At 42.5% G+C, this 27769-nt stretch overlaps 1 protein-coding gene across 2 annotated transcripts; it reads left to right on the top strand.

The window, feature by feature from the left end:
* Positions 1-26676, top strand: pgm3 (phosphoglucomutase 3). 2 transcript variants are annotated; one of them, XM_080453786.1, is made up of 13 exons: positions 1-56; positions 1152-1363; positions 2143-2327; positions 3459-3526; positions 4088-4221; positions 13700-13895; positions 19278-19435; positions 20045-20128; positions 20297-20395; positions 21233-21352; positions 21925-22047; positions 22742-22915; positions 24275-26676. In XM_080453786.1, exons 2-13 carry the CDS (start codon positions 1157-1159, stop codon positions 24362-24364), a joined length of 1638 nt encoding a protein of 545 aa, XP_080309912.1. In that variant the 5' UTR covers positions 1-56; positions 1152-1156; the 3' UTR covers positions 24365-26676. The 2 variants fall into 2 exon arrangements, with proteins under 2 accessions (XP_080309912.1, XP_080309913.1); XM_080453787.1 differs by lacking the exon at positions 1-56 and adding an exon at positions 118-132.
* Positions 26677-27769: the final 1093 nt, after the last annotated feature.

Consider the following 27769-nt stretch of genomic DNA (forward strand, 5'->3'; position numbering starts at 1 on the left):
CGCACAGAAGATGAGAGCAGAGAGAAGCAGGAACTAAACATTCATTCACTACTACAGTAAGACATGATAATATTAATAATATACACTAACACCATGTTTATATGTTTAACTAAACATTCATTCACTACTACAGTAAGACATGATAATATTAATAATATACACTAACATGTTTATATGTTTAACTAGACATTCATTCACTATAACAGTACGTTTATGTTTATCATTCAGACACAATAACAACAATAATAATAAACACTAACACTATGTTTATGTATTTAAAGCAAAGCTCTCGTTGAAAGATGTTTAATTTGTGTTGTGTTGTTGACTTGTGCTGATGTGTGTTGTGTTGTGTTGTGTTGTGTATATGTTCTTGTGCTGTGTTGTGTGTATGTATGTGTTCTTGTGCTGTGTTGTGTATGTGTTCTTGTGCTGTGTTGTGTATGTGTTCTTGTGTTGTGTTGTGTATGTGTTCTTGTGTTGTGTTGTGTATGTGTTCTTGTGTTGTGTTGTGTATGTGTTCTTGTGTTGTGTTGTGTATGTGTTCTTGTGTTGTGTTGTGTATGTGTTCTTGTGCTGTGTTGTGTATGTGTATGTGTTCTTCTAAACCTTGTCCTCTGTCTCCATGGCTGTAACAACAACATGCTTTATTCCATTAGAATTTAAAGCATTTTGGTTTGCTTTCTGCTTTTGTCATGTGACTAACTGAAGTGCTGAAGTACTCTGTTACAAGTAAAAGTCCGGAATTAAAAATTTACTTGAGTAAAAGCACTAAAATATTTGAAAATAGCAGATCTACAAGCTCACAACGCGTCGCGACGTGTTGTGAGCTTGTAGATCTGCTATTTTCAAAGAGCCTAGGTACAAAATAGGCCTAAAGTGGTTAATGTATGTTTTATAGTGTAATAATTTACATCTGCAAAGTAACTAGTAACTAAAGTTTTCATGTAATTGCAGTGGAGTAAAAGTACAATATTTACCCCTGAGATGTAGTGGAGTAGAAGTAAAAGTATAGACAATTGGAAATACTCCAGTAAAGTAAAAAAAATAAACCTCAAAATTGTACTTAAGTAAAGTACTTAGTTACTTTTACACCACTGCCATTTACCGATCAGGTTTTTCATGTTGTTTTGGTATGTTTTGGTATGTTTCAGTAACAATGGCCCAGTTTGAGGAAGTGTCCCTGAAGTCCACGCTGCATCCAAAGCCGGCAGGCTTGGTTCTGCAGTACGGCACGGCGGGCTTCAGGACCCACGCCGGACGGCTGGACCACGTCATGTTCAGAATGGGCCTGCTGGCCGCTCTGAGGTCCAAGAAGACGCGCGCCACCATCGGAGTCATGGTCACTGCGTCGCACAACCCAGAGGTGACAAAAAAACATCCCCCACCCACCAATGTCTTTGTGTTTTTACTGCAAAGTTCCTCCTGATTCATTTTGCATTGCAGTGCTGATGTACAACAGGCCTGTCACAATTATTTGAGACTAGACCATACCCGTGGGGGGATATGCGCACATGATCTGGCAACCCGAGATCCAGAGAATTACGAAAACGCTAATAAACAGCTGAGATTTTGTGTAATCGGAAAACGGGCTTCGCTGTTAGGTGCACATGGTAATGGTCAATGGCTGTGTGTCAGATCAATTGCTCCAGCCAGTGAGGAGAACCGGGCAGAACCAATTCTGGCCTCACCACTACACCACGCACTACACCACGCACTACACCACTACAGAGGTTTGTCAAATTATAGGACGATAGGAGGATAATCGCAATTATTTTACATAATCGTCATAATCGTTTCCATGTCGCAACATTTAAAAAAATAGTGGAAATAGCAGATCTACAAGCTCACAATGTGTCGCGATGCGACAAAAAAAATACATTAAGAGAAACATGCGGAGTGGCATGATAGTGGAGTAGGCGGAGGGAAGGTCTTGATACTTTTACTTAAGTAAAACATTAGAGTACTTTTTCCACGACTGACGAGCCGGTGTCAAGTCCAAGTTGCATCTGGTCAAACCTCACTTCTTTTTAACTTAACTTTACATTCCGTTCTTTCACGTTTACTGTACACACATCTACTCTCTGTGCACGTGCTTCATAACGACGATATTCCCCTATCATTCCACCATTGTTCTTCCTTCAGGAGGACAACGGCGTGAAGCTGATCGACCCCATGGGAGAGATGGTGACGGTGGCGTGGGAGGGCTACGCCACCCAGATGGCCAACGCCGAGCAGGACCACCTGCTCGCCGCTCTCGTGGACGTCGTGGACAAAGAGGACATCGACATGTCGCAGGAAGCCAGCGTCTTTGTGGGCAGAGACACCAGGTATGTCACTACAGGAAGCCAGCGTCTTTGTGGGCAGAGACACCAGGTATGTCACTACAGGAAGCCAGCGTCTTGGTGGGCAGAGACACCAGGTATATCACTACACGTTGATCAGGGCCTTTTGACTTCATACTTCGGGAGTCGGGACAGTGCTTCCTAACCACATGAACTCTAGCGTCCCTCTTCTGAGACAAATATCTGGCGATAATAGCAGATCTACGAGCTCACGACACGATGCAACATGCCGTGTTCTGAGCTTTTAGATCTTTTTTTTTAAGCAAAAACATTTTGTGTAGAGGGGAAAAATAGGAGTGAACTTAGTATAGAGCCCTGTGGTACTCCGGTCAACATTAAGTATTCTTTGAGACACACATCCCGGTATTTCGGGGCGTGGCCCGAATCCGCCATTCCTTCACCGGGTGAAACAACACAGCTTTCACCATTGGAATTGCACTACGGAACGCACACATTGTTACATTTTGTGGGTTTATTTTGTCATACTGTAGCACAACATATGGTGAAGTATTGTAGTGCAGGTCATTGCAACAACCACCGATCTTGTGAAAAATGAAAACAGGACCGCCAAATATTCTAAACTTTCCGCGATTCTGCCAATAATCATATTCTTTGAGACACATCAGAGTTTTCATTTTCATTCTACTACTCTGCCACCATAATGTGGAATGACCTGCTGACACCATACATTAAAATATGTGAATCACTGGTTTCTTTCAAAATTGGCCTGAAAAAACATCCATCAGGAGGTCACAAGGGGAGTTAAATGCAACTTCCCATAGAAAGGAGGTGTCATTCACTGCTGCCGTCTTTCCTTTTTCTCCTTTGTACATAACACAATACTACATGTTATCAACAAATACAACATACTATATTATAGTGTTTTGTATTTGTTGATAGCATATATTATTGTGTTGATTATTTTATGCTATGTTGATGAATTGAATACATAGGACCACAATGTGAAACAAGTCCCCCGGGACTTTTTTGTGTTATCCTTAATTGTACCTCGTGCTGTTTTACATTTCTGACTAATAAAGTATTCCATCAATCAATCAATCAGAAAACAGGACTAAGCCACAATGTCACCCGTCCTGTTTGTTCTTGTCACTCTAGGAGCAGCAGTGTGATTCTGTCCCAGGCTGTGTTGGATGGAGTGTCTGCCCTCAGTGGTCAGAGCAAAGGTAACCTAGTGACACTACTACAGTATACTGTATCCCTGTGTGTGTAATGGATTGTATGGTTAAAGGTAAGGTAAGTTAAATTTTTGTTGATTCTTTTTTAGGGGGAAAACTTTTTTTTTTTTTTTGTTAAAAAGTTAAAGCTCAGTTCAGTAACAGGGTTCTCAACGTCTCTCCAGCTTTTTAGTAAACAGAAAAATACATTTTCAGGTCGGGATACCAATTCCATACAAACAGGAGAGAGATCCCCACAAAGATCATTTATGAGCTTCAGCTTTATAGTGTTCCAGTTCCAATTTGGTCACAATGGACTTGAAACTTTATTTTTTGGTTTTGTTTCATCACTTCCGATTTAACTTATCTCTCTCCTGATTGGCTTTAGCAATGATTACTATGAGTGTAGAGCTATTTGACACTTATTTTAACAAAGAAATATCACTTACACCACCTTAAATACATCCATTTCAGTATCATTAATATAATTGTTTTAATGTTCTGTCGTCCTCTCCTCTCCTCTCCTCTCCTCTCCTCTCCTCTCCTCTCCTCTCCTCTCCTCTCCTCCAGACTATGGTCTGGTGACCACGCCACAGCTGCACTACATGGTGCGCTGTCAGAACACACAGGGGGACTACGGCGAGGCCACGGTGGAGGGATACTACAGTAAACTGTCCAAGGCCTTTATTCAGCTCACCAGGAATGTAAGAACATCGCATGCAAATAACACCTCCTAACAGCCAATGCAAAACAGATGCTTTGCGACGATAATTAGCGCTTTGAATCAAAAATAGGTTATCTGCGTGCACTCATGCAGAACCGAGGAGAAGTTGTCTGTGGGGGCTCTGTATTCCCTATGGGCCTCATTCGCTCGGCAAGGCTTACTTACTTCCCTAAAACGACCTGGACGAAATCCCCACACATCCTAGACTCTTCTCCGTCCTTGTATCTGTATCCGTCTGTCTGTCTGCCGGTCTGTGGAGGACCCACTGGATCTCTCTGTATGTGTGTAGGGGGGTTGTAGGCATCGGCTGGCTTCACTGATTGGCCAGCCCGACCCATCGGCTTAGTGGATTGGCCCGAGCTTTGCGTCACCGCTGCGCCATTATACAAGTGGTAGCGGGGCAGCACAATAGAAATCCATTCTTTCAATGCACAAAGTGATCTGTGTGTCTGCGGGTGTGTCTCTCTCCCATTTATGACCATGCACGTCATCAACAGTTTGTGATGACATCAGGGGATCCCCATAACTCCACATTTAGTAGGTCGGTGGTATAGTGGTGGGGACCACACTGGGGGGGCATGCATTCCCAACTTGCATCGTTCCCGAATGAACGTAAAGAAATACGTTAGTAGTAGTTAGCCCTTTCACGCATGAATTATGATAACCTGAGAAAAAAAAATGTTACTAAGTGTTTTTATGTGTCTTTAGACATAAATATAACAACTGCACTTAATTTTTTTTAAAACATTTTTTTAAGGAGTTATTGACCTGTCCACTCAGGAGGACAGCATGCATTTGTGTTTTTAACTGAAAAGAATAAGGATCAAATACAACCAATGAATAAAATTATAAAAATCTAATAATATCAAATCAAATATATTTGTAATGCTGTAAAACTAAATTTTTCACATTTCTAACATATTCTAATACTATTTATTAACTTTCTCTTGACTCCTCGGCTCAACAAACACAAAACACATAAATAATAGTGTTTCTACTGTCAAGTGAAAACCAGAATAACTCTAAATTGAACACCAACATGAGTGCTTACTGTCTAGTGAAAACCAAACTGTGTGATGGGTGATGGCTGATTGAAGTTAGCCTGGCATGGCCAGACTAGTGCAGGCTAGATTGAAGTAGTCGCACCTGGCCTGAGTCAAACTAAATTGACTAAGCACTTAGGGCACAAAGCCTGCAAGCATTTTATGCAGATGTACTTGGATGTTCCTGTGCATGCAACATCATGGCATCTGTTTGCATTGTTTTGTGTCTGTATGCTGGGGCCAGTGGTTTCCAGGGGCTGATGTTCATCAAAATAATGGTGGCGGTTGGTGGTGATTTTGGGTGGGGGGCTAAGAAATCTATTATACTATAAGCTACCTATATAGTTCACCCTGCAGCAACAGCATCACATTCCAGATACCAGGTTACAGTAATGACACTACTATATGCCTATAATTTGTTATAGCAAGAGCTCCACTCCACAACAACACAAGTAGGCTACCCACAATAATAGCCTGATGATGCAACACACACACACACACACACACACACACACACACACACACACACACACACACACACACACACACACACACACACACACACACACACACACACACACACAACTATTTCTTTCTCTGTGCATTTTAGCAAAAAGGATTATATGCCAAAATGATTGGATAGGCAACATGTTATGTGTTCCAACAGTAATGACTGCTGATAACCTACTGCAACAGTTTTTATTACAACTGTAATAAATTCAAATAGCTCCATGGGGATTGTTTTTGTTTTTGTGGGATGGGGGATGGCTGACCTGGCCTGAGTCAAACTAATTGGACTAATTGGACTCAGAGTTGGGCACTGTGAGTCCAATTAGTTTGACTCAGGCCAGGTGAGACTACTTCAATCAACCATCACCCATCACACAGTTAGGTTTTTGCTGAAGTCTGACCACTTGGGTCAAAACTGAATTTCCCTTGTAGGTTCAAATAGGTTATCATTATTATTATTATTATTATTATTACCTGTATTATTATTATTATTATTATCATCATCATCATACAGCTTCACTGTCACTGCTAATCATATTTGCTTATCCTTCTTTTTCTGGCAGCCATTGATCACCACTGGCCACTATCATCATCCTCACTTTAGTCATATAATAGTTACTCCACTATCCTGTAGGCCTAGGTCTAAAATATGCACAAAATATTAATGTTGATACAAACAATGCAGGTTACTTTCTAATAACATGAATACATTGATTTATATCCAGAAAGGTAACTGCAGATGAAGCATTTTCAAGAGGAAACTGTGGCAGCAAAAGTATGAATTGTAGTTGAAATAGAGCCAGCATGCAGTCCAATTTAGTGGACAGATGATCAATCATAATTTCCTCCCAATATAAAATCAATACTTGGAATTTTTCACAACTATAGTGCTTATTAGATGTTACTTGATGTAATAATATTTTTTTTACCTGCAGGGGTCTCCTACTTTAGAAGGAATGGATAGATATTCCTGAGCTGTTGGGCTTGTTTACATTTCTGTCAGCCATCTTGGATGTTGAAAAAATTATGTTGCAGTTACAACACCTGGCCACTGGATGGCAGTATTGAGGTGATGCTCTAGCGTCCCCTGTATAGGCTAGTATGCAACTCTGACATCAAAACCTATTCTTATAATAGAAAATGACATTTTAATAGCTGTCCACTGTAGTGACCGTTATGCGTGAAAGGGCTAATACTAGCCTGGCATGTGACGTCAGACCTGAGCCTATATTAGGCTTTTCCGTACATTCGGCATACATTTCATACATACAACAACAACGGAGATCCAAAGCAAGTGAACCATAGAAGTAAAAGAGCCATAAAAAGAAAAGGAATCGTAGGTTTTTTAGGAAAGCCGAGGCAACTCGACGATTGCCGTACTTCTCGGTTTGACCAACGGAGAAGGGTCCAGTAACGACAGCAGAGACAGGGAACCGTATCGAGAGCTCCCCTCCCCTGCCTAATAGGACTTCTCAACCCGGCCAGCATGCCCGGCGACCCCCCTCCTCCTTACCCCGGAGATCCCAGCGCGCCTCCTCCACTCGACGATCCGAAGACCGACGACGATCGACCGGTCGCCTCTGAAGCAGCAGCGGCTCCCGTGGGCTCGGCCCGTCCTCCGGAGGGTCCGCCGCCCTCCTACGAGGCCTCCCTGGCCCTCTTCCCCCACCACCACGTCCCGGGTGGGGTCGAGGCGGGACCCACGCCGCCGCCGCCGCCGCCGCCGCCGCACGTCAACGCCTTCCCCCCGCACGGACAGGTGAGCTTCCGGTCCAAGGCGGTGGGGACGGTGTGCCCGCGGTGCGAGCGCGAGATCGTCACCAGCCTGGAGTACCACGCCGGCCTCCTGAACGCGCTCTTCTGCGTCCTGTGCGTCTTCGCGCCGTGCTGGGCGCCGTGCTTCCTGGAGGCGCCGTGGGTCCCCGTCAGCTGCTCCCTGATCCCCTGTCTGATGGACGACCTCTCCGACGTGACGCACACCTGTCCCTACTGCACGCTGACCATCCACAAGCACAGGCGTACCTGCTGCGGAGCTTAGGGAGGATTCGGCAGGCAGGGGGGGTTGCCAGATCTGCTTATTATAATTTCGCCCCGTAATATTTTATTTGAAAAATAGCCGATCTACAAGCTCACAACGCGTCGCGACGCGTTGTGAGCTTGTTGATCTGCTATTTTCAAATGGCTGATGTATATGTTAAAGTGCTCATGTTGGCCCATAGTCGCTTCTTTTGGACTGGTTTTCCTAGACCTGGTTGCTTGTTTCTCTCACAGAATCTGGCAACACTGTTCGCTAATGGCAGTTGGCGCTCAACCCTTTTTTTCCCATTTGAACGACCTTCCCGGTTTGATTTGCACTAGACCACGGACCCCCCCCTCATCGAATACAATGTGTCCCAATCTACACTGGAAATGCTCAAGCGTTAACCCAGAGCGTGCACAAAATGGTACCAAAAGAGTCCTTACGGGTCCATTTGGTTCCATTTGTACGTACTGTACACTCTCCGACTAGTTACAGACCTGTAACATGGTATGGATCGGGCTGAAACCGTGCCCGGATTTGAAGTTATACATCATGGACAACTGATCTGATAGTAAGTAAGTAAGTAAGCCAGTCGGAGTGGCTTTATTGTCGGTATTGGCCCCGAGAACAAGGGTTTTCATCCACTTTCTAATGCACTAGACCAGGCCAGGGGTCTTCAATGTTTTCAGGCCAAGGACCCCTTAGCTGAGAGAGAGATGAAGCAGGGACCCCCCACTACGTATTGTATACAATTGTGTTGCAGATTAAACATTTTCATAGATTTCTTAGACAGCTTCATAGACGTTGACAGCACTATCATCAGTGTATGTTGGATTAATGTGCATTTTCAAACATTCAACCACTTGAACTGTCAATACTTAGGCTGCTCTTTTTTTTCCCTCTACACCAAACCTCATTGGCAAAAATAGCCGATCTACAAGCTCACAGCGAGGCGTTGTGAGCTTGTAGACTTCATTACCCATGCCGTGCCAATCATGCGCTGAGTTGACGGTGACAGCGGAGCTAAACAGAGAGAGAGAGAAGTAACAAACTTTCCTTTTTTTAAAGAGAGAAACTGTATTTATTTGACTTGACACACATTACCCTAGCTCCACTCATACGCCCAAATGTAAAATTTTTTGGCTGTTGTTTTTAACAGTAGATGAAGTATAGAATTTGGCTAAATGTTGAATGGAAACATGTCATGTGGGTTCAAAGCACGATATATACGACCATGTGACCTCTTGCCTACGCTGTCCTTGTTTCTTTTGTTTGTACTTGGCCTGTCTGGCCTCCCCTTTTTTAGCTTTCAATCTTTCTCTTCGTCGCACTTGCAGACTGATCTGAAGCTTAAGGACTTGATCACGCTTTTAAAAGTGTACTGTCCGACCTGATGGCAGACACCATTGGACAATGCATTTTCTTCCCTACCTTTTGGTATTTTTATCCCACAAGTTTGTAACCCATTTTTTTCACCCAGTGCCAACTGCCTAAGCATGTAATCCTGGGCGCTACTCTCCCTCTGACAGCCGGAGGAGAGCCCCGAACTGAGCTCATGCTTCCTTCAATGCATGAGGAGCTTCTTATCACCTGACAGGGGGGAGTTTCCCGGGTAGGACGTAGCACGTGGAAGGAACACGTTATTCCAACCAGTTCCTTTCCCCCTCCATCAGGCGCCCCGGCGGAGGCAGTATAGTGACCAGGATTACTGAATGTTTTTTGTGAGGGTACCTACCCTAGGGGACACGGGGAGAACATGCAAACTCCACACAGAAAGGACCTTTCGCCACCCCCACCGAGGGTACGGGCACTGATGACGTGGAGGAGAGAACACGCGCACAGCGTCCCCGGCGGGGATCGAACCCAGGACCTTCTAGCTGTGAGGCGACAGCGCTGCCTACCGACTGCACCACCGTGCCCCTGACTTCTGGTTTTTAAGTAGTTTTTGCCAGACCCAAGGGGTCGGCCTACATGAGGCTTTGTCGGTCGGTCGGTCTGTCTCTCTTTTCCTGTCCTGTCTCTCTTTTCCTCTGCACACACGTCATGCGAAGTCCGGCCATTCAGATTTCAACCACTAGGGGTCTGGCATTACCAGGTCTCCTGGTTCCCTTATTTCTAATATATCCTCATCTAGTGTCGCGTAGCCAGACAACTATCCTACTACTATAATTGAAATGACCTCCAAAAGTTCGTCCGGGGTAAAAGTATGTACGATCGCTTCACTTGCCTCCAAACTTGCCACAGACTGTTGGTCAGAGCCCTGGCTGCGCATCTCCATATATGGCCATATCAGTTGGATCACCGGTGCAACGTAGCTGTGATGTAGCTGATCGGGCCTAGATGTGAGGGCCACGAAGCGGCCCGAACCTCTAGTTATTATAATAGCTGATGAGACGCATTGTGAGCTTGTAGATCTGCTATATTTATACTTATATTACAAAAACACCAGGTCGGCTGCCTCGCCTATTTGTAGAATCACTTCTACAAATCAAATAATCAAAAAATCACACCCAGTGTGAAGTGAGCGGTGTTATTTAGCAACAACAGTGGTCATCACAGTGATGGAAGCTCACTTAAAAAAAATGATTTTTTTGAAGTGCGTGGTGCTATTTATAGGTTATTATTTCCTCATGCGTCTCGCTAGCCAATCAAAGCAAAGGGTCTGAATAGAGTCAGCCAATCACGGTACGGCGAAAAGGGTGTGAATAGAGTCAGCCAATCACAGTACAGGGAAAGACGAATTCCCAAACCCACTTATAGGAGCGGCTACACCGCTAATAAAACAAGACCAGGAGACCTGGTTCTGCCAGACCCAGAATGAAGTATGTAACACACCTACAAACCACTTTATACACTTAATTACATACTTGTGACATAATAATGATGTCGTGAACAGTTCGTGACGAAAGGGGACGAAAGGGGGACAGACTTTTTTGGCTGGGGCCGGGGGACAAAGTGACCATGCCCTAGTGGTTGAAATCTGAATGGCCGGGCTTCGCACGACGTGTGTCCCTTCTATGGCCATGTATGGACAGACTTTTTTGGGGGACAGAATTTTTTTTGGCTGGGGCCGGAGGACAAAGTGACAGACTTTTTTTTTGGCTGGGGCCCGAGGACAAGGTGACCATGCCCATGTATGGACGAAACAGGTACAAAGCCTCATGTAAGCCCGACCCCTTGGGTCTGGCAAACATACATGCGTGCATGCATGTATATACAGTATAACCACCAGACCTACCCACCTGCCTACCTGTACACATAGACCTATTTATTATTTATTATTTATAAGAGGTTACTACCGTTAACCTCTGACATAATAGCCTCCAACAAACAAACAAACAAAAACAGCCAGATATAGACCATGAATGAATGAATGACTGAAAAAATAAATCAAACAAATACAAAACACTAAATCAAACAAGCAAAAAAATGAAACACAACATCTTTCTCCTGTTCCATTATCCGTGAATTGTTCGCCACCATTGTCGTCTGTTGGTTGTCATGGCTGCCAGTTCCCACCTGATGTGGTGTGGGAGTTCAGACTGCTTCAGATTGTACTGAATAACTGCTAGCTTACATAACGTCTTCAGACTAGGACTTAAGTCTAAGATGAACAGGTCATCGTTGTGACTGATTTTGAATATTCCAAACTTATATCCTCCGAAGAAGATGATACGATCTCCCACCATGCAACTGTACATACACCACTTCTGACACGGTCCTTTCCCCGTGGGCTCAACCTTCTTCCAGGAGAAGGTCTCTGGATTGTATTTCCACAGACCATTGAGGGTCTGGTTATCGTTGTAGCCACCAAATATGTACAGCTCTCCATTGTAGGTAAAGGCTGAATGACAGCAGCGTCCTTCTGGAAGAAGCTGTGCAGAAGGTGTGTTCAGCCAGCTGTTGGTCTCTGTGTCAAACACTCTGATGGTGTTGTGGTAGACACACTGGTACCCCCCCCAGCCCCCGAATACAAACATCTTGGTCCCGATGATGGTGGCAGAGTGACCTGGTGAACCAGGTGGTGGAGTTCCTCTGGTGTTAATTAAAGACCAGACCATTGTGCTGGTGTCCAACTTGTACATGTCATTAGTCCATCCAGTCAGCTGGTTGAATCCTCCATAGATAAACATGACCTTCTCCAACACACAGGCTGAGTGGTAGGACCTCTCCTCTGGAACGGTCCCAGAAACCCTGGGTTTCAACCATTTGTTGGCGTTGACATCAAATGTATAAAGCACGTTGTAGAACTCCTCTCCCCAGTATCCTCCCCATATGTAGACTGTATCTTCTACCAGCACAGCTGTGTGGCCCCAGCGATTGGAGGGAACCTCAAGGTGACGTTCTCCTCTTCCAGGTGTCGCTGGGTTCAACTTCCTCCAGCGTAAAGACACTGTGTTGAAGACATGGACATCAATCTGGACATTGTCCTTCTTGCTGTACCCAGAAAAGGCGTACAGCTTCTGCTCGCTCACTGCTACAGCAGCGTGGTAATCATTCTTTGGAGCTCCTTTCAGGTGTAGTGTCCATCGTAACATTTCCCATCGTAACATTTCAACAGCAAAACAGTGGATATAAGAATATTGTCTTCGGGACTGCTCTGTACAAGAATACACAGCTATTGGTGCGCTCTGTCACTTATATTGTTACAGCGGCACAAATGTGGTGCAAAGCTTGGCCAATCCATGAGGCTTGCTGTTTGGGTTGGCCAATCAGATGCCGCTCTCCTAATATGACGTCATGATCACTATAGTGTGGAGGTTTCTTTTTGTTGCCAGACCCAAGGGGTCGGCCTACATGAGGCTTTGTCGGTCGGTCGGTCGGTCTGTCCGTCCCTCTTTTCCTGTCTGTCCCTCTTTTCCTCTGCACACACGTCATGCGAAGGCCGGCCATTCAGATTTCAACCACTAGGGGTCTGGCAGTACCAGGTCTCCTGGTTCCCTTGTTTTTGGGCGGTGTAGCCGCCCCTATAAGTGGGGTTGGGACACCTCATTAGTGTTAGTTTCCTGCACTGTGATTGGCCCATTAGTACACCCCTAGCTGTACTGTGATTGGCTGACTCTATTGGCTGACTGTATTCAGCACTGTGATTGGCTAGCGAGACACATGATGACATTAATAACCTATAAATAGGATTATGCACTTCCAAAAATCATTTTTTTTGGGAAGTGAGCTTCCTTCACTATGATGACCACTGTGACGACCACACCGCCCACTTCACACTGGGTGTGATTTTTTTTTTGTTTATATGCGATTGTCAGTTATGTTTTATGTTGTGTATGTTTTCAACTGGTCCTGCTGCTTGTCCCTAACAGGGCTCCCTCGCAAAAGAGATTTCTGATCTCAATGGGATTTTTGCCTGTATAAATAAAGGTTAAAAACCTGTTTTTGTGTTTTGCCTATGACATACATGGGCAACTGGCGGCCCGGGGGCCACATGCGGCCCCAACCTTCACTTAATGCGGCCCGCAGGTTAATATCGGAATACTGATGTGTTATTGATTTCAGCTGTTATGATTCCAAACATGCACACATGACCCGCTTTAATTACCTCAGTCTAGTAGCTTAATGACTAGTATTAGAATTCTATTGTCTTTTTTATGTCCAATGTATTTGTATTTAAGTTCATAAAGTTAACATAAGAATAACTGAATGCATTTGAAATTAAATATAAATGTTACTTTTCGGGATTCTAATTCAAAAATAGCAAAGAAAAAATCTGGATTCCAATAAAAAAATAGCAGATCTACAAGCTCAAAACGCGTTTTCAGCTTGTAGATCTGCTATTTTTGCTACTTTGTGTGACATAGAATGACAAAAAAAAAGAAAAAATACGGAGAGACAGTATATGTATATATATGTATATCCCCTTCCTCTCCCGTCAGGCGCCGAACCGCACAGACGACCAGAAGCGGCTGTCGGTGGACGGGGCCAACGGCATCGGGGCGCTGAAGGTGCGCGAGATGGAGGCCCACCTGCACAAAGAGCTCCAGATCTCCCTGTTCAACGACGGCAGCGCGGGCCAGCTCAACCACCAGTGTGGCGCCGACTACGTCAAGGTGCAACAACGACCCTCCACAGGTATTACCCTTTACAGTTTATACAGTCAGTGGTGGAAGAAGTACTCAAATGTTTTACTCGAGTACAATTATCAATACGGCAATGTAAAAATACTGTTACAAGTAGGGGTGGGACGATATATCGATATATCGATATATCGCGATACTTTCTCCCGCGATAAATAATCGATATGCTGCCGAAAAATATCGATATAAAATAAAAACAAGTTTTTTTTTTTTAAGTTTGTGATACGTTGTTTTTCCTACTATGTATTTGTGTAATGATGATTTTGAACTGTTTGGTGCTATTTTATGTGTTTATGAATTGAATACAAGGACTATCGTGATATATCGTTGGTGAATCTTCATGCAATATATCGTGATATCGCAATATATCGATATTTTCAGATATCGTGATATATCGTTGGTGAAATTTCTTGCAATATATATCAAATATCGTGATATCGCAATATATCGAACATCGTCGAATATCGTGATATATATTGTTATCGTGGGCCTAATATCGTGATATATATCGTATCGTGAGGTACCCATATCGTCCCACCCCTAGTTACAAGTAAAGGTCCGGAATTCTTGAGTAAAAGTACTATTATAGCAACCAGAAGCCAATGAAAGCTCGACCACGTCAAGGCACAACAACTGAGCTCAACCCACACCCAAGACGGGTACTCGGTGTTGGGAGAAGGTCACTGGTTTGCCACCGGTCTGACCAGCACTATGTGTCGAAGTGTCCCTGACCAAAGACACTTAACCCCTAACAGGTCCTCTCCGAGCACTCCTCATGACCATCTGAGCTGCCACCGGCAGGGTCAAGCCGAAACCGAAGTTCCGTTTGCAGGATTAATAAAAGTCCACCCTTTATTTGAATGGAAATTGTGCAGATGTTTCACCTGAAATCCCACTGTTTGTTATGATAAATCTATCTATAAATCTATTTAATGATGTTGTTTTGTGTTGCCTGTGGGGGTCTGTCTGGACAAACATGCCCTCATATGGACGTGTCTAGGAGAGAGTAGAGAGACAGGGCACCGAGGACACAGAGGTACCATGAGGTGGAATTATATATAAACTACTTTTGAAAGCATTATATACATTACATTGACCCATTAAGACCGGGGACGCAACTGTGTCATTTTTCTATTTGAGCTAAAAAGCATTATTTTACACTTTGGCTATTCAAAAATAGCAGATATACAAGCTCATAGCGCGGCACCGAGTGCCGCGCTACGAGCTTGTAGATCTGCTATTTTTTTTAAATCGTGAAAATGTGTGCAAATCTTTGAATATATATTCTTTTAAAGCGAACATTTGTAACTCAAATCTTTGCTTCTGGGGGTCCCTGGAACAAAATATTTTGAGATGGGGGTCGGCGTCCAAATACATATAATTTTGGGGGTCCTTGACAAGAAAAAGTTTGAGCACCACTGATATAGAAACATAGGTTTTTCAGAAAACTGTTGGGATTTAGAAGACATTTGTAGAATCGGCTTCAGGTCTCAAATCGGGATGTTAAAAACACATTACTAAACAAAACGCTTATGAAACAAGTGAGTTTTTATCTTTTTATATCACTTTGTTTTTGGAAGGTGATTCTATAGAGTGGTGGCTGCAGCTGTGAAGGCTCGGGTCACCCATAGTTTTTATCCTAGATTTTGGAACTAACAGTTGGATGACCTTGTTCAGGGGAGTGTCCTGATGGCACAATAATTCAAAAAAGTAAACTGGGGCCAACGACCCATTCAAATTATTTTAACCACTTAAACCCTATATACAGCACTTGGTTGTCCGGTGTCCCCCAGGGCTCTATACCAGGTCTGCTCCTTTTTTTTTTTTACCCTCAGTATCAAATCTCTTAGGGCAAAAACAGCAGGTCTACAAGCTCACGATGCATTGCAACCCACAGAATAGGGGTCGCTAGGTAGGGTTCATGCGACACCGGGGCCCGGTGTCGGAATCGTACTCGTGGGTCCACATGGCTCACAGCCTCACAAGTAGCGTTATGATCTGTGCACCAATTTGCCTGACCAAGACACAGCTTTTTAGAACGTCTTACAACTTTTACCGATCCTGTTACAAGGCTTGTGTCATTGATGTCATTAACCCTTTAAGACCGGGCGGGAACGCATCTGTGTCATTTTAAGATTTATTTGGCTATATAAAAATAGCAGATATACAAGCTCGTAGCGCGGCACCGAGTGCCGCGCTACGAGCTTGTAGATCTGCTATTTTTTTTTTATTGTGAAAATGTGTGCAAATCTTTAGGTTGAATATATATATATACTTTTTTAAAGCGAAAGTTTTTACAAATTCACTCAAAAAAAAAAACTCAAAATTTTACAAATGTCTTGTAAATCCTAAAAAAAAAATTCCCCTAAAGTTTTTTTTATATATTTTTTTACTTATGTTGCTCATTATTATTATCAATGGTTTTCAAACTTTTTGTGTCAAGGACCCCCAAAATAATATGTATTTGTCCGCGGAGCCCCTCCCATCTAAAAATATTTTGTTCCAGGGACACGATTTTTCAAAAAAATAGCAGATCTACAAGCTCATAGCGCGGCACTCGGTGCCGCGCTATGAGCTTGTAGATCTGCTATTTTTGAATAGCCAAAGAAACCTTAAAATGACACACATGCGTTTCCTTCCCGGCCTTAAAGGGTTAAATATTATTGTTGCTGTCGGGCAGAAACCTCTAACCTCTAAATGAACGCCCCTACTTGATCACACTACAGTGTCGCTCGAAAAGCATCAAAAGTAGCAGATCTACAAGCTTGAAAAAACGCGGCGCTAAGCGACCCGTTTTGAGCTTGTAGATCTGCTACTTTTGCTATTTTTTTAATTTTAATCCTGAAAATAAACAGTTTTCCATCCGACAGAGACGATATCTATTACTTAAGGGTGTGTCTATGTCCCTGATCTGAATGAGGAGGATGATTAGCATAAGTAGAAAGTGAACTATGCACCCTAAACTTTGATAACTTTGTCGTATTATTATCGACTTTGGAGTTGATAATACGACACAGTTATGAATGATCTAATAACCTTTGAGCTGTCAGCTCATTTTTCACTAGTCTCGCGTTGCCATGTGTAGGATTCGTTGTTGTAAGAGATTTTCTTTGTTTAGTTTTTAGTTGTAAGAAATAAGTGTTAATATTAACCCTTTAAGACCGGGAAAGTGTCTGTCATTTTAGATTTGAACCACTAACCATTATCTTATGCTTTGGGCAATTAAAAAATAACAGATCTACAAGCTCATAGTGCGGCACAGAGTGCCGCGCTACGAGCTTGTAGATCTGCTTTTTTTTTTAAAATCATGAAAATGTGTGCACATTTTTCAATATATATATATGTTTTAAAGCGAACATTTTTAACTCTAATATTTGCTTCTGGGGGGATTCTACAAATGTCTTCTAAATCATAACAGTTTTTTGAAAAAAAACCTATGTTGCTATAATCAAACTTTATCATGTCAAGGACAAGGACCACCCAAAATGATATGTATTTGGCCGTGGACCCCCATCTCAAAATATGTTGTTCCAGGGACCCCCCAGAAGCAAAAATTTGAGTAAAAGAAATTCGCAACTTTTCACGATTTAAAAAAAAATAGCAGATCCACAAGCTCATGAGCTTGTAGATCTGCAATTTTTGAATAGCCAACTTATAAGATCATGGTTAAAGTGGTTACACTGATGCGTTCCCGGTCTTAAAGGGTTAATCATACTTAAAGTATGATTAAAAGAGTGATTTTTGAGTGTTTTGTTGCAGTAGTGAAATTGGGAAGAAAGAAATGAGCAGACAAAACAGGAACTGGAACACGACACCTATACGTCCAACTGTTTTGAAAACCAATCCTGATACCGCCACCACCCTGGTATCGACCGCGCCCTCAAGTCTTTGCATCGGTTGTGAAATGCAGTTAATTTTTTTTTAACCCATTCAATCCTGGAAACTCTGTCATTTTAGATTTCTTTGGCTATTCAAAAATAGCAGATCTACAAGCTCATAGCGCGGATCTGCTTTGAATATATATTTTCTGAAGCAAACATTTGTAACTCAAATCTTTGCTTCTGGGGGGTCCCTGGAACAAAATACAACTGTTCGCTTTAAAAATGTTATATTCAAAGATTTGCACACATTTTCACGATTTTTCAAAAAATAGCAGATCTACAAGCTCATAGTGCGGCACTCGCAGAGCACTGGATTCTTTTAAAAATGGCCTGAAAAGGCATCTGTCAGAAAACGTGGACATAAATATTAATGTCCTGTAAGTTCTCCCATTGAGATGAGAGGATGCATTATTGTGCTCATATTCTATGCTCTGTTGATGACTTGAATACATAGGACCACAATGGAAACAAGTCCCCAGGCCTTTTTTTGTGTTATCCTTTTCGCCTAAACGTGCTGGTTCAATTATTGACTATAATCAATCAATCAAACCAGTCTGTTGAGGGATGAGACTTGCTCGTGAGTCTAATGTTTGGCCACTAGGTGGAGACGGTAGATCAACAGTGTACTGAAACAGTGGGGGAGATTGATCTTGGTCACATTATAAAGCACTGTATAATGACTTATAATAAGTTCAAGGATAAATGCATTATACTCTGCTTATAACACTGTATCATTGCAGTTATAAACAATCATAAGTACTCATAATGCTTTGTAACGATAATCATAACACGTTATAAAGCATTTTGTAATGACATAACGGTTCATAATACTCCCTAAAGTCACACACAGGCTTTTACTTTTGGCCAGGATTATAGTGTACTATAATTCTCATGGTTTTATGAGAATAATTTTATAACGCATTCTAATCACTGTTGTAATGTGTTGTACAGTGTTGATTTCGTCGACTAAAACTATGACGAAAAATACCTTTTTTCACTGAAGAAAACTAAATAAAAACTAAAATATGATGACTAAATATTGACAATTTCGTCAGCAAATAAAAACTAGACTAAAATGTTAGTGAGGGATCTAGTGGAGAAGAGATCCAGTAGAACTAAAAGACAAGTCATTTTATGTTTGGTTGCGCTCGGGTGTTGTGCTCTGAAAATAGCAGATCTACAAGCTCACAACGCGTCGCAGCGCGACGCGTTGTGAGCTTGTAGATCGGCTATTTTCAGCATGCAACCAAGTGTAAAATCAGCCATTACGACGCCATCACGGCCATTATAGTCGACTAAATCAAAAGTAGATGATATTGATGATATTTAGTCGACTAAAACTAGACAAAAACTAATGACTGAAATATGACTAAAACTAATTGGAATTTTATTCAAAAGACTATGACTAAAACTTAATCAAAATTTGCTGTCAAAATCAACACTGGTGTTGTAGTGTAGTTATAAGTCACTTTAAGTGTGTGTGTGTGCGTGTGCAGGTATTCAGGTGCGTGTGGGGGAGCGCTGCTGTTCGTTCGACGGAGACGCCGACCGCATCGTGTATTACTACAGCGACCCCGAAGGACGGTTCCACCTGCTGGACGGAGACAAGATCGCAACTCTCATCAGCACCTTCCTCAAAGAGCTGCTCACACAGGTGCTCTGTGACATTTTTTTGGCCATTGATTGACTTTAAGACCGGGAACGTCATTTTCTAGATTTCGTTGGGCTATTCAAAAATAGCAGATATGCAAGCTCATAGCGTGGCACAGAGTGCCGCGCTATGAGCTTGTAGATCTGCTATTTTAGAAAAATCATGAAAAGTTGTGCAAATATTTTCTTTTTTTTTGCCGGACATTTGTAAATCTAATCTTTGCTTCTGGGGGTTCCTGGAACTAAATATTTTACAACTGTTCACTTTAAAAAAATATATAATCCAAGATTTTGCCACGAATTTTCAAATTTTTTAGGACTTTACCTGATAGAAAGATTTCAGTCAGATTTGATTGTGCTTTGATTATGCCGTCTGTCTGTCTGTCTCTATGTCTCTTCATATGTCTCTGTGTCTCTTTCTTTCTCTCTGTCTCCCTCTCTCTTTGTCTCTCTCTCCTTCTCCCTCTGTCTGTCTGTCTGTCTGTCTGTCTGTCTGTCTGTCTGTCTGTCTGTCTGTCTGTCTGTCTGTCTGTCTGTCTGTCTCTCTCTCTCTCTCTCTCTCTCTCTCTCTTTGTCTCTGTCTAACTTGAACTGTTTGTTGTTCCACACACAGGCTGGTCTAGAGCTGAACATAGCTGTGGTGCAGACAGCGTACGCTAACGGCAGCTCCACACGCTACCTAGAGGACACTATGAAGGTGAACGCACAAAACGCACAAAATAGCAGATCTACTACAAGCGCTACGAGCTTGTAGGTCTGCTATTTTTGAATAGCCCAAAGAAATCTAAAAATGACAGAGATGCGTTCCGGGTCTTAAAGGGTTAAGAGTAATGATTGTACTGTGTACCTGGTGTCCTGACCTCAGGTAACAGTGAGATGCACTAAGACTGGAGTGAAGCACCTTCACCACGCGGCACAGCAGTTTGACGTCGGTGTGTACTTTGAGGCCAACGGCCATGGAACTGTGAGTAGCACACAGGAATGCACGCACGCACACACATTTGTATTACTATACTTGTTTAACTTATGATCAAACTTTTAGGATGGCATCAAAATAGCTGAAAATAACCTAAAAATAGCAACACACACACACACACACACACACACACGTGCGCACCGTTATATTAGTATACTTGTGAGGACATCAAACTTTTGGGATTTTGGGATGGCATCAAAATAGCTGAAAATAACCTTAAAATAGCAGATCTACTACTATATTCTGTCACCTCTTTCCTTTGGAAAGAAGCTGTATACTGTGTATATGAATACCATATAATTCCTGTTGTGCAAATAAATGACATCAAATCAATTCAAAGCTTGTAGAGCTGCTACATACTGATGATACACAGTCAGCCCAGATGACAACTCCAGCAGAGCCAAACTCCACTCTTGTCTAGCTGAGAAATCAAAAGTTAGATGTCTGATCATTTTCTCTAACTAAATAACGCAAACATGCGAGTTTCTGGTGTTCAACCCGCCCCAAGGGTGTATGTTAATCCATATTAAATGAGTAGTTCACCCAAAAATGACTAATTTTTCTATCAATTACACACCCCATGAAGCCTTCTTCATTGTTTGTTTTTGTCGCATTCCTGAGTGTCCGTCTCCTATTGACCAATGATATTATTGGCTTAGGAATGTGACAAAAACTAAAAAATCTCCATGAATTCAAGGCTTCATGTGTAATTGATAGAAAATACGTCATTTTTTGGATGAACTACTTCTTTATGCTCACTTATCTCATATTGCGTCTGCAGTGGTCCACATAAGTGAAGTGTCATTGCATGTGTGTTGTGTTCAGGTGTTGTTCAGTAAGGAGGCTGAACAGAAGATCCACCAGCTGGCTGTAGACCCCAACTCCAACGATGAGAGGAAGAGAGCCACCGCACTGCTCCAGAACACTGTCAACCTCATCAACCAGGTACACATTTTAACAAGACATTCTTCAACACAAACAATAGTAGATGGGAAACAAACTTGGGAAAGTCAACAACAACGAGTGTTTCAGGATACAGATCACAGATATAAAGGAAGCATCGCCACCTCCATACTGTATATGGCGACTGACAATTATCACGGACACTGAACAGAATATCACACACATTTGTCGGGCTTCGACAAATATGTGACGAATTCGGCCAGGCCCGGCCCGGGATATTACTGATACAGTCCTCCCATGTCTCATCTGAAAAATCTTATATCTTATAAAAAAATCTTATATATATATATATTTCTTTTTAAAGCGAACATTTGTAACTCAGATCTTTGCTTCTGGGGGGTCCCTGGAACAAAATATATATACAAAATATACTGTATGTATTCAAAGATTTGCACAAATCTTCACGATTTTTCAAAAATAGCAGATCTACAAGCTCATGCTTGTAGATCTGCTATTTTTGAATAGCCCAAAGAAATCTAAAATGACACGGATGCGTTCCCGGATTGAATTAAAGGTTAAAGTAACATGATTGTACCGTATGTGACTCTCTGCAGACGGTGGGCGATGCCATCTCAGACATGCTGCTGATAGAAGCCATCCTCGCCCTCAAAGGCATGACGGTGCAACAGTGGGACTCCATGTACACCGACCTGCCCAACAGACAGCTCAAAGTCAAGGTGTGTGTGTGTGTGTTTGATTGATTTAGTTTTAGTCTTTTGAATAAAATTCTATTTAGGTTGTCATATTTGAGTCATCTGAAATGTTGAACTTTTAGTCTAGTTTTAGTTGACTAAATAGCATAAGATCTTAGTCGACTAAATCTACTGTTGATTTACATTGAGAACCAGTGCAGAGAAAAAAATATTTAAAAAAATTCCCCCAAATTAATTATTTAATTAAATTCGAATTATTTGTTATTATCGATTAAATCGGATTAGATCGATTAACTGTTGCATCCCTAATAATGCCTTCACTTTATCAACAGTCACACAAATAGTTTGAGCAGTCAGTCAGCAGTGGTTCTTCAAAGTGGGGCCAGGGTGTCCCCAGCGTAATTAGTTAATAGCACTATCATTTTAACCACTTTATCCATATGTTATATGTTACTTCTTAAAGAATAGCAACTATACAAGCTCACAGCACGTCACTTGTACGTCTGAAAAAAAAAAAAAAAAAAGAATGTTTGGAAGATTTTGAATACACTTTTTTTTTTGTTCTTCTGTTCTGGGGGTCCCAGGCACAAAACATTTTCAGATGGGGGTTCCGCGGGCCAAATACAGCACATAGATATCTATTTGAGTGTTCTTGACATGAAAAAGTTCTGCAAGAACTCAGCAGCTTTTCTGTTCTCCGTCTCGGCGTTTTGCACAGGTGTCCGACCGCCGGCTGATTGACACGGCCGACGCAGAGAGACGGGCGGTGAGCCCCCCGGGCCTGCAGGACGCCATCGACGGCCTGGTGGGGGACTACCGACAGGCACGCTCTTTTGTAAGACCCTCCGGCACCGAGGACGTGGTCCGAGTGTACGCCGAGGCCGAGACTCAGGTAAGAGCGGTAGCCAAAAACGGGTGATTTTTAATAACCATTTTGTCTTCATTTCTCAGGCTGTGACCCCCCCAAATAATCATCTTTGAACTGGGGACCCCCCACCCTGACAAACACTTTGAATTGTAGGAGTTGAGGCATTACATTTATATAATATTGTGAAAATAGCTCACAACGCAGGCTGTGATCGTTATAACTGTTCATGTTTTTAGTTTCTTTCGTTTGCTCTGTTGGTTTGTCTGTTTGGTTGGGCGTTGAGCGTTTTATGGACCACGATGGAAACAAGCTTCGGCTTCTTTTTGTGACTTGATCCATGTTGGCGCTTTTAACACATTGCGTGCCAATCGCGTAGTTCTACGCGAACCTAAATAACAGCGCAGCGTGCCAGTCGCGTAGATCTACGCGAAGTGGTCTTTTTTTTTTCGCAGTGACACATTTCATTGTAGGCCTCTCTCACAGTGACACATTTCATTGTAGGCCTCTCTCACAGTGACACATTTCATTGTAGGCCTCTCTCACAGTGACACATTTCATTGTAGGCCTCCCTCACAGTGACACATTTCATTGTAGGCCTCTCTCGCAGTGACACATTTCATTGTAGGCCTCTCTCACAGTGACACATTTCATTGTAGGCCTCTCTCACAGTGACACATTTCATTGTAGGCCTCTCTCACAGTGACACATTTCATTGTAGGCCTCTCTCACAGTGACACATTTCATTGTAGGCCTCTCTCACAGTGACACATTTCATTGTAGGCCTCTCTCACAGTGACACATTTCATTGTAGGCCTCCCTCACAGTGACACATTTCATTGTAGGCCTCTCTCGCAGTGACACATTTCATTGTAGCACACCGGAAACGGAAATGAATGTCAATCGAAGATTTTCGTTCCCATCCGCCGCCGCTCTAAAGCTTCCGCTAATCCGCCATTATCTCGGTGTTGTTTTTCTCCGCGCTGAACGCTGTTTAGTAGAAACTGCGACTACTGCGAAATGGAATGTCGCCGATTGAAAATGTCTTCTCTGGGCCACTCACACAGCTACCCTGTGTGTCTACAAACAGTTTAACGCGCGATCTTAAGGTATTTAGCGAGGTCTGTGGCGAGGTGAAAAAAACTAAAAAACAACAATAAATCGCTGGCACTGGTGAGTACATTATGATATTAAACTCTGGCATGGAATGTGTTAAGGTGCCTCGTTTCAATTGATGCCAATCTAATACTCTAGTGTATATCGATGCTCGGCCGGTCTTTGAATCGGACTTTTGTGCCCCGCAACAACATGGGAAATTGCAGATGTGTGACTGTACTGTACTGTACCCTAACTCTGCCTTGTGGTGTTAATGTGTGTTTTTTTTAGGAGAGCGCTGATGACTTGGCTCACGATGTCAGCCTTGCAGTGTATCGACTGGCAGGTGGAGTAGGGGACCAACCCAAACCTGTGCAATAACACACACAAACACACACACACGCACACGCACACACACACACACACACACACACAATATCCATGCAATCTATTGAACAATCCTCTTCTTTTATATCTGCCCCTGACTGATCATATCATGTTCTAAAGCGATGGTGAATGTACTGTACAAACCTATTCTCAACCTTCTCTTGTCAAGAGTTAACTTTTTTCCTTTTCTTTTTGTACGATTAACTGCACGACATCCAGCCTTTCTATGTCTTTATATACTGTACTTTTGTCACTGTGAATAAAAGGGCGTGCACTATGGCAGTGTTTCCCAACCTGGGGGAAGATCACAGGGTGGGGGGCATGGAGGCTTTGGGCCCTATCTGGTACCTTATCCCTTATGCCTAATCTTAGGTATTTTTTTAGTATTTTGAAAAACATTTTAAAATAGTGAAAATTGCTGATTTTCACTATTTTAACTCATTCAGTGCCATTGACATTTAACACATCAATTTTTTCCAAAGCCCAGAGTGATCGGACAGAGTACCCAGCCCTGTCCGATCTAATGTTAGAGGATATCTGCTTTCTTGTTTTTTTCTGCGTTTTTGGCGAGAACAAGCTTTATTCAAAGCCAATAACTAAAGAACGGAGGGTCGCGGGGACAACCTTTTTTCCCCCGATGGAAGCAGAGACACTCCTCCGTCTTTTGCGACACTCGGTGTGTCGATCGTCCTCGAACTAAATATTCTGCGGCTCTTGAAAGGTTAGTTAAAAGGCTAAAAAACGCTGGCAATGGCTGACTTAAATAATAAATTAATTCTAGCACTCAATGACACTTTTTTTTTTTAAGGATAAGATAGGGCCCAGTTTGTATGGAGGGATCCCAAAAATGTTTAACACGTTGCACAAAATCATAGCTAACTCCTACATAATGTACATTAACATCATTGTGAAGCACACTAACACACTAATAACATAACGTGTTATGCCATGCGACTTAGGTGGCTAACATGTCATCGTGTGCATGTCAGATGTAAGAAGGAAAGAAAGGTTGGGAGGCACTGCACTATGGGACACATTGAAGGGAGTCTATTAGTCAAATCATGCTTTTGCTTTCGTATTTTATTGAAACAACTCTGCACTGTTACTGTAAAAAAAACTAATAATAATAATCATGGTTATTGTGGAACTAGTCTCGCGAGCCAGACTGTTGTCTGCCACAATGTTCAAATGACGTTTCCGTCATACTGTCTGGAGCAACGGAAGCTCTGAAAATGATCCGGAGGTGAAGCGGATGCGACGCCTCCTCCCCACTTCCGTTTGGTCTTTACAGTCACGTGAATTTGTCCTACTGTAAATCAAATTTAGTCGAAGCATATATAGCTCGCTGCTTAGCAGACATGGGAATCCAAAAATATGTTTTAAAGGTATTTTAAAGTCTTGTGTTCGTGAACGGAAATGACATAACGAATGACAGCTTCCTTTCTCGGCTTTCGGGAGGTGTAGTTCCAGACTCTGTGTAGCATTGGTTCTCAAAGTTGGGGTCCGGGGACCCCCAGGTGTCCTTGAGGGAGTTCCAGGGAGTACCCCAGTTAAATGATGGATAGTTAAGAACCAAACGGACCCTTAAGTGTCTGTAACTCTGAGAGTGTACAAATGGAACCAAATGGACCCTAACGGGTCCATTTCGTTCCATTTGTACACTCTCAGAGTTAAATTAACATTGATTTTACAATATAAATTGGGGTACCAGAGATAGAAATACCATTCAATGGGGGCGCCGCCCATAGCCCTAATGCATGTCAAACTGGGGGTCCTTGACATTAAAATGGTTTAGAATCACTGCTGGAGCCGTAAAAAACTTCTCTTATGGGGGTCCCTGGCATATGCATGTATTTTCAAATGGGTGTCCGTGGGCTAATAAGTGTCAATTTGGGGGTCCTTGACATGAAGAAGTTTGAGAACCAATGCTGTATAGCATTCGGAGATTGTGGAATAGTTGTCTGGCTACGCGACACTAATGGTGGAATCTAACTAAGCTACTGTATTAATATGTGGATTGCCTTGCCAACAAATCGAGATTGATATCCAATGCCAAGTAGGTTCTGTTATCCTCTTTGGATGGATTTTTGGATGATGTTGCCAATGTATTGTAACAATATATTACTGGTACTAACTGGAATACTTTTTGTCCAGTTGGGCGTTCATCGTTGTACTTGTACAGTATGTAATTATTATGAAACGTTTACACAAGGATTGTTCTCATTCCTCTTCCTTGAACCTGAAACTGGAAAAGATTGCGCTGCTCTGATTTATAAACCATAAAGATGTTTCAAGATGAAAACAATTGTCAATTGTCTCTTTCATGACCAGTAGCACCAAATCACCTTACTAATTCAAATGAAGACCACCACACTGATATCATGTTTGCTTGCAGTTTATTATTATTATTATTAAATGGCTTTCAAATATATATGCTTCTGACACACAGGAGGATTAAGAGGACTAACAGAGAGGTGATGAGAGGCTGAGAGGGGAGAAGGTTAAATGCAGAGGACTTGAGGATGACATCCGAAAACGTTTAAAATCATGTTAATTTGTTCATTCAGGATTTTGAGTCACAAACAAAAACAGGAATTATAACCCCACCATTGAAATCAAAGGCTTAGGCGGATTGTTTAATCTATGTGTGTAGGGGGTCCCCAGCAAAAGTTAACATAGCATCACAATCATATTAACCACTTTATCCATTTATGTGTTGGCTATTCAAAAAAATAGCAGATCTACAAGCTCACAGCGCGCCACTTCGTGCCGCGCTGCAAGCTTGTACATCTGCTATTTTTGAACATTTCTGAAAAATATTGCATTTTTTTTTTGAATAATTTTGATATATTTTTGGAACATGAATCTTCTTTTCTGGGGGTCAATGGCACAAAATATTTTCAGATGGGGGTCCGCGGCCAAATGCATATCAATTTGGGTGGTCCGTGGCACTAAAATGTTTGAGAACCACCGGGTGACAGTGATGGTTACATGAGTTGAATTTGGGGGAGGGGTTGTCTATTGGTCATCTGTGTCGTCCGCTGCTCCAGACATGGTGATGGTGCGTTCCAGTGAGTCTCTCTCATACGTCTCCTCATCGGTCTGAACTGTTCTGGGAGGAAAGGAGGAGTGATGAGTTCAACAAACAGTTACTGATTATTGACTGACTGGTAAGGTTAAGTATGTCAACATGCACCATCTAGCTTTTGAACTAAAGCTTAATTCGTGCTAGGCCTGACCTCGACTAAGTTGACTAGTCGACTGGTTAGTCGCGGGGGGTCCGAGTCGACTGCGTGTCTCTTAGTCGACTCTAGTCGTTTTTTTTGTTTTTTTTTAATGGCCAAAAATGTTTTAAATTGTTTTTTGGCCAAGTCTACACCTGCAACCACACGTAACTCC

This window comes from Gymnoscopelus braueri (genome assembly GCF_963280865.1).
Source record: "Gymnoscopelus braueri genome assembly, chromosome: 16".
In the NCBI taxonomy this organism is placed as follows: domain Eukaryota; kingdom Metazoa; phylum Chordata; class Actinopteri; order Myctophiformes; family Myctophidae; genus Gymnoscopelus; species Gymnoscopelus braueri.

Excerpts from the sequence above, each read along its gene's own strand:
- pgm3 (XM_080453786.1), top strand. The coding sequence starts at position 1,157 with ATGGCCCAGTTTGAGGAAGTGTCCCTGAAGTCCACGCTGCATCCAAAG. Across the intron at positions 3,527-4,087 it reads CCTCAGTGGTCAGAGCAAAG|ACTATGGTCTGGTGACCACG; the intron begins GTAACCTAGTGA and ends CCTCTCCTCCAG. Across the intron at positions 20,129-20,296 it reads ACCTAGAGGACACTATGAAG|GTAACAGTGAGATGCACTAA; the intron begins GTGAACGCACAA and ends TCCTGACCTCAG.